At 55.1% G+C, this 10,692-nt stretch overlaps 1 protein-coding gene across 1 annotated transcript; it reads right to left on the bottom strand.

The window, feature by feature from the left end:
* Positions 1-801: 801 nt before the first annotated feature.
* On the bottom strand, positions 802-3,742 carry LOC134432865 (SWI/SNF complex subunit SMARCC1-like). The gene is made up of 3 exons (XM_063181743.1): positions 2,761-3,742; positions 1,865-2,492; positions 802-1,223 (listed from the first exon to the last, which is right to left on the bottom strand). The coding sequence occupies exons 1-3, from the start codon at positions 2,962-2,964 to the stop codon at positions 802-804; spliced, it is 1,254 nt and encodes a 417-aa protein (XP_063037813.1). The 5' UTR covers positions 2,965-3,742.
* Positions 3,743-10,692: the final 6,950 nt, after the last annotated feature.

Raw genomic sequence — 10,692 nt, 5'->3', positions numbered from 1 at the left:
ATCCCAGTGTCCCCCATCCTGTCCCAGTGTCCCTGGCCCAGTGTTCCCATTTCTGTCCCAGTGTCCCCAGTTCTACCCCAGTGGCAACACAGGAAAAAGAGAAGAATTTATGAATTCTTCTCTCATCACCAGAGAGTGAAAACACGACACGATTTAACTGCAAGGAGAAATAAAATAAATTGGTTTAATCCACAAGATAGCGTGGAGGCAAGTCAAGGGTTAAAACCAAACAAAAGAACATCTGAACTCACAGGAATGTTTGAAAAAAATTTATATAGAATATAGAAAAATAAATGCATAATTTTATATATAAAAAGTAGCAATTTTTAGTTAATATATTAATAATACATAAGTATAAATTATGTTAGTATAAATATATTAATGTAAAATATTTTTATAAAATATATAATATTTCTATTGTATTGCTCTCTATATATAATACTAATATATATTTTGATTAACATTATATTATGAATATGCATAAACCCTAATGAATATGCATGAACCTCTGCAATGTAACAGGACGTAAAGAACACGGCTTAATTAACGGTGAGCTTTTGGCAATTAGCACCAGAATTTTATCCCTTAACAAACTTTTATAAAAATTTCAGTTCTGACCCGTGTTTCTCACAGGGGGTCCCGGCTAACAATGCGGGAGTGGGGGACAGGACTGAGCCCCAAGAGACCCCCCCAGTGCTGGGGACCCCCCTGTGCCCCCCCAGCACTTGGAGCCCCCCTGGTCCCACTCCCGGCTCCCCCCAGTCCCGGTGCTGCTCCCGGGGGTCCCGCGGCTCTGGGGGCTCAAAGGGGAGGGGGCAGAACCCCCGTGATGGGGGGGGGGGGGCACAAAGGGGGTCCCGGCCCCAGTGCTCGGGGGGGTCGGTACACGAGGGGGGGTCCGGTCCCTGTCCCGGTGCTCGGTGAGGGGGGATCAGGGCACGAGGAGGGTCCAGTCCCGGTGCTGGTGCACAGGGGGTGCTCAGTGATTCGGGGGAGTCTCCAGCGGCCCCAGTGCACGAGGGGGAGTCTCGGTGCTCGGTGATTTGGGGGGGTTTCTGATGGTCCCAGTGCCTGAGGGGGGGTCCCAATGAACGATGACAGCACTGATTGATGGGGGGGTCTCCGGTGGTCCCGGTGCACCAGGGGAGGGTCCTGGTACCTCGGGGAGGTCCGGTGGTCCTGGTGCATGAGGAGCAGGGAGGGAAACTCGAGGGTCCTGATGCCTGGGGGGGTCCTGAGGGGGGCGTCCCGGTGCACGAGGACGGTGAAATTCGGGGGTCCCGGTGCTCAGGGCGGTCCCAGTGGGTGCCCGAGGGTAGGGTGTGACACAGAGAGAGATCCCGGTGACACCAGGGACCCCCACACAGTGACTGGGCCAGTCCTGGTGACACTTGGGGGAGCTCTTGGTGGCACAAGGACCCCCCCCAAGGTTCTCCTGCACGAGATCCTGGTGATAGAAGACGCTGGTGGCACTGGAGGGGCTCTTGGTGACTCAAGGAGCTGGTGGCAACTGAGTATCCACAAGTCTCCCCAGTGATGTCACGGCCCCATGACATCACAGCGGTGACATCACTGTCCCTGCAGCAGCCTTGGGATATCCTCGATGACTTTTTGGCACCTCTCAGCCACCGCGAGACTGACGGGGCCACTGGGGCCACCATGGCCACCATAGGGACTCAAGAGGAGGTCGTGGATGTCCCCAAGTGGTGATGATTGAACAGGAGGGCGCTGGCCTCCCACAGCTGCTCAGCCTTGGCCACTTTGGCCACCAAGTCCTCAGGGACATTGGGGGATGCCTCCTTTGTCCCCTCCAGGGCAGCCTCAATGTCCCTGAGCTGGCACTCCATGTAACTGATAAACTCACTGCCTTTGTCACACGCATCCACCAAGCGCTGCAGCGGCTCCAGGGCCACCTCTGCCCAATGTCTCCTCCTGATTGCCGCCCTCGCCCGCCTGGTGGCCACCACAGCCTCTCCCATGGCCTCGGTGGCCATTGCCACCTGGGCATCACGTGTGGCCCCCACTGAGGCCTCCTCATCCCTGTCCAGGGCCACCATGAGCTGCTGGGCTGTGGCTGCCATGTTGTCCCCAGCTGTCCCCCTGCGGGTGGCCTTGTCCTGCTGGTCCCTGGCCCAGGCAAGGGTCACATCCTCGCAGGCATCACGGAGCTTGGTGATCTCCTCGACCAGCTGTTTCCATCTCTCCTCACACGCAGCCACCAACTCCCGCCAGGCGCTGGCCGCGGCTCTCACATCGGCCCAGGTGGCCCCAGGGGTGGCCCCAAAGGTGGCCAGGGCCTGGCCCAGGGAGGTGACACCAGGGTGTTCCAGGCCCTTACGGAGGCTCCAGGTGAAGATCCTCAGGGCCGCGTGCAGCAACTTTGGGGGCGCACAGCGCCGCACGCCCCGGTGTGGCCCGGTCATGGTGGCTATCACATCAACCAGAGTGGCCACCACGGACACCAGAGCCTCCAGCAGCTGGGGAGGGGACAGCTGGGGAGGGGACAGGGGAGGTGTAAGGGACCTGGTGGCACTTGTGGCCTCCTGTGCTGGCCCCTGTGGCATCCTGGGGTCCCCTTTGTCCCCTTCCTGGCGGGCTCTGCTGTCCTCTCTGTCACCCCCTCATCCCCTCTGTCACCCTCTACCACCACACTTGTAGCCCCAGCCACTCTCTGCTGTCCCTTCTGCCACCACCCACCTCCCCGCCTCCAGTCATCCCAATCCTCCATTGCCCCTCTCTCCCCCAACCCCCCCGTCGCACCTCTTGGAGCTCCATGCTCACTGGGACCCAGCGGAGACGCTCTGGGGACACTCCAGGGTTGAAGGAACCTTGAGATGTCCTTGATGACTCTTTGGCACCGCTTGGCCACCTCACAGACACTGGGGCTGGCGGGACCACCATCAAAATAGAACGTGATAATGTCATCAAGTGTTCCCAGCAGGTGATCCTTGGCCAGGCAGGCATTGGCCTCCCACAGCCACTCAGCCATGGCCACCTTGGCCACTAAGGCCTCAGGGACATCAGGGGATACCTCATTTGTCTCCTTCAGGGCAGCCTTGATGTCCCCAATCCTGTGCTGCAGCTCCCAGGGGAACGCGGTGGCTTCGTCACACGCGGCCACCAAGCGCTCCAGCAGCCCCAGGGCCACCTCCACCCGCTGTCTCACCATGGTGGCTCTTGTTGCCTGGCTGGCAGCCACCCTGGCCTCTCTCCTCACCCAGGGTTCAGGCCTGGCCACCACGTTGGCCCCTCCTCCCTGCCTGACCCAGCTCCACCATGTTTTCCTGAGCTGTCCCATAACGGGCAGCCATGGCCTGCAGCTCCCTGGCCCTGGCGGTGGCAGTGGCCGCCTTGGTGGCCGCCCTCCAGCAGATGTTGTAGAGCCCTGGTGGCTGCCCAGGCCAGCTGGGCCCATCTGTTCACAAGCACAGACATCGACCGGTGCCACTTGCTGGCTGCCATTGTCACATCATCCAAGGTGGTCCATGGGGTGTACTTGTAGGCAGACAGGGCCTCACTCAGGAAGGTGACAGGGTCATCATCATCGGAGGTGACATTGCAGCGCCTCCAGCTGTCATCAATGCGGTACAGGGTGGTCTGGAGCTCCCTGGTGAAATCCTCCAGGTCCCGGTACAGGCACCTTGTGGACACGAGCAGCATTTCCTCGTCCCGCCTGGGCAGGGTGGCCAGCAGCTGCCCAGGATGGCCACCACGGTGACCTGTGGCTGCAGCGGGGCCGGGGACAGCTGGGGAGGGGACAGGGGAGGTGTCAGGGACCTGGTGGCTCTTAAGGCCTCCTGCCGTGGCCCCCTGGCACTGAGGGGTCCCCTTTGTCCCCTCCGTCCCTTTGTCAGCCTCTTGCTCCTCTGCCACCCCTTTACCCTCCCCTCTTAGCCCCTCCCGCCCCCTGCCCCTCTACTGTCCCCTCTGCCATTCCCCCGTCCCCTCCATCCCCCACTGCCCCCCCCCCCCCCGGTCCCCTCTGTCCCCCTCTCCCCTCCCCTGTCGCACCTCTTGGGGCTCCATGCTCACTGGGGACCCCGCTCTGTGGACGCTCCGGGGGTCGAACGAGCCGCTCCCGGCCCAGAAGTGGCCCCAGGAACGGAGCGCGGTAACGGCGGAGGCGCCTCAGGAGAACTCCGGAAAGGGGCGAGGCGACAACACGGGAAACGGGGAACGGAAACGGCCCCGGGCGGGCGGCAGCGGCCGCGGCCAGCACCGGGAGAGGGGGGGACGGTGAGGAGGGGCTGGGGGGGTATCTGGGGGTGTGAGGGAAACTGGGGGGTCCTGAGGAGATCTGGGGTCCTGAGGTGTGAAAACGCCACTTATTTTTAAAGTTCTAAAGGTTGAATAGTAATGAAATGGTTATAAAAATAGCAATATAATTTTTTAAAAAATAGCAATATGATTAGAATAATAAAAATTTGAACAATTGAGATTAGGACAATACGAGACAATAAGAACAAAGAGTTACGGACGGTCTGGGTACCTCTTTCTGGGCATAATAAACCCAAAATAGGACACCCGTTAACAAAGGATTAACCCTTAAAAGCAATAGCCTGTTGCATATTCATACATCTCATACATGATGCATAAATTCCATTCAAACACAGGATTCTGTCTGGTCAGTGTCAACTTCTTCCTCTGAATCCTGACTTCAGGGCTGAGCGAGGCGGGAAGAAGTTCGTTTCTTCTGATAAGGGAGCAACAAATTCTCTTTCTCTGAAAGATTTTGGTGTCTTGTGGCTGCTATCTGGTGAGAGTACCTCATTCTTTTCTTAAAAAAAATATCTCACATATATGGTTTCTATTGTAACTACAAAAGTTACATTTTAACTACAAAACTACATTTACAATACTATTAAAATGTTAATACAGCACTACTAATCAATACAACATAATACACACAGTAAATATCTGCATAGAGCCATATAATATGCACTTTTCACATGAGGGGATGTGGAGGGTCCTGAGGGGGTTTGGGGGGTCCTGAGGGGACGTGAGAGGTTTTAGGGGATCCTGAGGGGATTTAGAAAGATCTGAGGGGGACTGGGGGAGTCCTGAGGGAGACCTGGGGGTGCGGAGGGGATGTGAGGGGTTCTGAGGGGGTTTGGGGTGATCTGAGGGAGAATTGGGGGTCTGGAAGGGGTTTGAGGTGGATTTTGTGGGGTTCTGAGGCTGAATTGAGGGTCCTGAGGGGATCTGAGGGGGTTCTTGAGGGGCTTTTGGTGGATTTTGGGTGGTTGTGAGGGAGAATTGGGGCTCCTGAGGGGGTTTGGGGATTCTGACAGGATTGGGGGGGGAATGTGAGAGGGATTTTGGGGGGTCCTGAGGGAGAATTGGGGTCGTGGGGGGATTTGGGGAGGAGTTTGAGGGGGTCCTGAGGGAATTTGAGGGTACTGAGGGAATATAGAGGGATTTTGGGGGTCCTTTACTGGATTTGAGGGTTTTTTACAGAATTTTGGGGGGCCTGGCATGATTTTGGGGTGACCTTGGGGGGTCCTTGACCAGATTTGGGGCAATTTTGGGGGATTTGTGGTAATTTTGGAGTCCCTGGCTAGATTTTAGGGAAATCTCATGTGATTTTTGGGTCCCTGACTGGATTCTGGGGGTATTTGCAGTAATTTCGGGGTATTTTGGAGTAATTTTGGGGTCCCTGGACTGATTTTGAGCATTCCTGCTGGGATTTCAGTGTCTTTTTGGGTAATTTCAAGGTCCCTGACTTGATTTTGGGGGTCTCTGACAGGATTTTGAGGTATTTTGGTGTAATTTTGGGGTCTCTGACCAGATATTGGGGGTCCCTGATGGGATTTTGATGGAATTTTGGGGTATTTAGGGTAATTTTGGGATCCCTGATGGAACTTTGGGCATCCCTGATGGGATTTGGGGGTGATTTGCTGCAATTTCAGGGTCCCTGATGGGATTTCAGGGGTTCTTGATCATATTTTGGGGGAGGGGGTAATTTGGGGGGATTTTGGTGCAATTTCAGGGTCTCTGATAGGATTTTAGGGAGCCTGTGACTGGATTTTGGGGTAATTTCGGGGTCCCTGATGGGACTTTGGGATATTTTGGTGGAATTTTTGGGGTCATTTGGGGTAATTTTGCGGTCCCTGATGGAATTTTGGGGTGTTTTGAGGTAATTTTGGGGTCCCTGTTGGGATTTCAGGGTATTTTGGTATTTTTGGGGTGATTTGGGGTAATTCCAGGGTCTGTTAGGGTATTTGGATGTAATTTTGGGGTATTTTGGTGTATCTTGAACAGAGAGGTGTATGCTGAGGAAGGCAGGAGACCCCCGAAATGGAAAATGTGAACCACCTCCCTCTGAATTGTTATAAATTTGAAATTAAAAGGCGCTCAGGGAAAGATATGGGAGCAAGAATAACAGTTCTTTGTTTGGGAAGGAAAATAAAATAAAATAAAATAAAAATCTGGAAATAAAGATAAAAATAAAATGAAGTATAAAAAGAAAGTAAAATAAAAAATGAAATAAGATAAAATAAATAAAATATAGAAATAAAAATAATATAAAATAAAAAATAAAAATAAAACAAAGCAATAAATAATAAAAAGAGAAATAAAAATAAAAATTAGGTAAAAATAAAATAAAAAATAAAAAATAAAATAATAAATAATCTAAATATAGAAATAAGAATATAAATAAGATAAAAATAAAATGAAGAATAAAAACAAAATTGAAAAAATTTAAAAGAGAGAAATAAAAACAATATAAAAAGAAAATAAAAATAAGAATAAAAGTAGTAAAAATAAAGTAAAAATATAAAAATAATCAAAATAAAGTCAAAAACCAAAATAAGAAGAAAGCTGCTCCTCTGGGAATGCAGTGGGAAAGGCTCTCTGGTGTTCCAAATCTGATATTATCCAGGTAGGAGAGCTTGGCTCCTCTCCCTGGGCGGAGGAACTCCCAATGGGATAATGGAATTTTTATCATCCATGCAGTGACACTCAATGGCCCATGAACAGAAGATAAATAATTATTAATGGCTCATTAACAGAAGATATGTCCTGGAGGGAGGACTGACTGTGGAAGCGATAAAGAAAACTGCCCAATGAGCAGAAGAGAACAGCCCCACCAGGTTGGATAGAATACACACCCCCATTTCCAACCTTTAGACACACCTGGGACACCTGAGTGACACCTGCCGCACCTGGACAGGTGCAGGGACAGGTTTGTGAGGCACACGGGCACCTGTGGGGGGACAGGGACATGGGGGGACTCAGGGTGATGTCATGGGAGTGACATTATCACACCTGGGGGGGTGACACACCCGGGGAGGGGTGGTGACATCACACCTGGTGGAGTTGATGACATCATACCTGGGAGTGTGGACAGGTGAGGAGGGAGGGGACAGCTGGGTACAATGGTGACGTCACGCCCAGGTGAGCCTGGAGGTCACACACCTGGATGATGTCACACCAGGCGGGGGTCACGTCACACCTGGGCAGGAGAGCGGGTGTGGGCAGGTGATGTCATGGCAAGGTGAGCTGGTGACATCACACCTGGGTGGATGGGTGGGTGATGTCATAACCAGGTGACATCACAACTGGATAGCCAGGTCCAACCCACACCCTCACACCTGGAACCCTCACACCTGAGTTCCATCCCACCCAGATATTTGGGTTCCTGCACACCTGGATCACCAGTTCCCAGCACACCTGGGCACCTGCACCCTGCCCAGACACACCTGGATCCCCCACAAAAAGCACCTGGACCCACAGAGGAACACCTGGAACTGCCCCCGGGACCCCTGGAACTCTCCCAAAAACACCTGGAAATGCCACCTGGATCACCCCTGGGACACCTGAACGCCCCTCACCTGGATTCCCTCAAAGTTACCTGGATCGCCCCAAAAAGCACCTGGACCCGTCCCAAAAAGCACCTGGATCAACCCTGGGACAATTGAACCCCCCTCAAGGACACCTGGATCTCCCCAAAACCCACCTGGATCCCCCCAGGGACACCTGGACCCATGCAGGAACACCTAGAACTGCCCCAAAAACATCTGGACCCACCCAAAACTCACCTGGACCTCCCCAAAAACCACCTGGGACCCTCAAAATCCCACCTGTCCCCTCCCCCCATGATGTCATAGATGTGGCTGTTGGTTGGTGGCCCTGGAATGACACAGGGGTGGTGGCACTGGGACAGCCCTGGGGACACTGGGGCAGTGACAGTGGGATAGAACTGGTGGCACTGGGGTGGTGACAGTGGGGCAGCCCTGGGGACACTGGGTTGGTGGCACAGGGATGGAACTGGGGACACTGGGACAGGGCTGGTGGCAGTGGCACAGGGACACTGGGACTGAACTGGTTGCAGTGGGATCAAACTGGTGCCACTGCATGGGTGGCACTGCTGTGTCCCTGGTGCCACCTGTCCAGTGTCCCCGTGTCCCCGCAGTGTCCCTGGGGGTGGCATGGACGGTCACCTGCTGCTGGCCCTGCCCGTGGTGGCCGTGTCCTGCCAGGTGGCCCAGCGGGTGAGGGGACATCACGATGTCACTTGGCCACCAGTGGGGCCGCCAGCGGGCCGTGGCCATGTGGAGACAGGGCCTGGGGGGTGACTCATGTCCCTCTGTCCCTCCCAGCTTGGGCCGTTATTCAGGCCTGTTCTCGGCTGGGACAGGGGCTTGTCACCCGGCCATGTTCGCCCTCCGGAGTGTCCCCAGAGTGTTCCCGGAGTGTCCCCAGCAGCCATGGAGCCCCACAAGGTGCGAGAAGCTCGGCTTGGGGTGGCGGGAGGGGACAGGGGATCGCAAAGGGGACAGGAGGGCGTGGCAGGAAGGGAGGAGGTGACAGAGGGGTGGAGGGGACTCAGAGTGGCAGGGGCATGGCAGAGGGGACAACACGGGGTCGCAGAGGGGATAAGGGGGTGACAAAGGGACAGACGAGACAGCAGAGCCCTCCAGGGAGTGGAGAAAGGGGACCCCGGGAGAGTACAGGGGCCCCCGCAGGAGGTCACAAGTGCCAGCTGACACCACCCCTGTCCCCTTCAAGTGCTGGAGCTGCTGGTGGCCATGGTGGCCATCCTGGGCGAGCTGCTGGCCACCGACGCAGGGCTTTTTCCCAGGGTCCCTGAACAAGGCCCTGGAGACCTTCATGGATCACCTCCAGGACAGCCTGCTCCACCAGTGACACCTCCCTGGGCCACAGCAGCTGATACCCCTGGTGGCACTATGGTATCGCTCTGCGTCCCATCAGTCTCACCTGCATGGACCATCTTGATTTCACCTCCCTGGGCTGGGCCTTGGCCAACCTCGGGGCCACCCCTGGGACCACCTGGGCTGATGTGAGAGCTGAGGCCAGCGTCTGGTGGGAGTGGGTGGACATGCTCACGGAGAGCTGGTCCCGGCTGGTTGAGAAGGCCACCAAGCTCCACCACAACTGGAGATGGGATGGTGGGTGGAGATGGCCCTGGGGCTGCTGGAGCACTTGGTGGCCGCATGTGACAAAGCCATGGCATTCTGCCAGGAGCTACAGCACCGGCTCAGGTACATTGAGTCAGCCCTGGAAGGGACAGAGGAGCCATCCCCTGATTTCTGTGTGGTATTGGTGGCCACGGTGGCAGAGGCCGAGTGGCTGTGGAAGGCCAGCGCACACCTGTTCAGGCGTCACCTGCAGGGGGTACTTGGGGACATCCACAGGCTCCTTTCAAATCCCCATGGTGGCCATGGTGGCCCTGCAGTGGGTGAGCAGTGCCAAAGAGCCATCAAGGACATCCTGAGGCTGCTGCAGGGACAGCCATGTCACCAGTGAGCAGTCATCGGGCTGGTGGCACCTCTGTGGAGACTCAGAGATGCTCTGGGAACACTGTGGGGACACCTGAGGACACTTTGGGAAGGCATGTGTGTCTGGCATGGGTGGGGGGGTGAATGAGCCCCCTTGGTGCCTTGCAGCAGACTCGGCTGCAATTTGGGGGTCCGGGGGGGGGTCCCTGGGCAGCCCCTGCTGCTGAATACTGACCCTGCCCCGGGGGGCACTGGGACCCCCAAAAACTGCACCTGCACCCCCTCCAGTGCTCCGAACACCCCCTCGAGCACTGACCCCCCCTCATCGTGAACCAGGACCCCCCAAAAACCACACCTGCACCCCATACAGTGCCCTTGACCTCCCTCGAGCACTGACCCCCCCTCACTGAGCCCTGGGACCCCCCAAAAACGGCACCCGCACCCCCTTGGTTCCTTCCAATCCCCCTTTGAGCACTAATCCCACTCTGAGGGGCACCGGGACCCCCCAAGAATCGTTCCTGCACCCCCTTAGGTCCAACTGGTGCCTGGAGAGCATGAAAGACAAAGGTTAAAAGTTTGCCCAGGGGTAAAAAGAGGGGGGCACCCAGCACTGGGGGTTACCTCGATTTCCCCCTTCACCTTCTGGAGGGAAAACAAAAGCCCTGAATTGTGTCTGGCACTTGGGAAGAAAAGGAAAAGGAGAAGGAAGGGTGGGGAGGATGAGGGGTAATAAATTCTTAAATTAAGAATTCAAACCTTCAGGGGAGAGGATGCCACATTTCCGGCTGTGGTAGGAACTTGGCAGCAGAGCCACAGAATCTGGTTTATACCTTTAGATACTTTACGTTTAGATCTTTAGATTTTTCCCCATTTATTAATGCCAGTGTTAATTGTGTTCCACAAACTGTGCACAGGTTCTGTGGCAGGGGTAAATACACATTCCTGAGTT

Source organism: Melospiza melodia (genome assembly GCF_035770615.1).
Source record: "Melospiza melodia melodia isolate bMelMel2 chromosome 7 unlocalized genomic scaffold, bMelMel2.pri SUPER_7_unloc_1, whole genome shotgun sequence".
NCBI classification, from domain to species: domain Eukaryota; kingdom Metazoa; phylum Chordata; class Aves; order Passeriformes; family Passerellidae; genus Melospiza; species Melospiza melodia.
The sequence above is the reverse complement of the archived record's forward strand: the minus strand, read 5'-3'. Positions and strand labels throughout refer to the sequence as shown.

What these genes read in the sequence shown, in the direction of transcription:
- LOC134432865 (XM_063181743.1), bottom strand. Translation starts at nt 2,964, where the DNA reads ATGCCTGCCTGGCCAAGGATCACCTGCTGGGAACACTTGATGACATTA. An exon ending in TGAGCATGGAGCTCCAAGAG is followed by an intron (nt 2,493 to 2,760) that starts GTGCGACGGGGG and finishes TCCCCTCCCCAG; the next exon opens with CTGTCCCCTCCCCAGCTGCT. An exon ending in GGATGCGTGTGACAAAGGCA is followed by an intron (nt 1,224 to 1,864) that starts GTGAGTTTATCA and finishes GGACCCCCCCAG; the next exon opens with GCATCAGGACCCTCGAGTTT.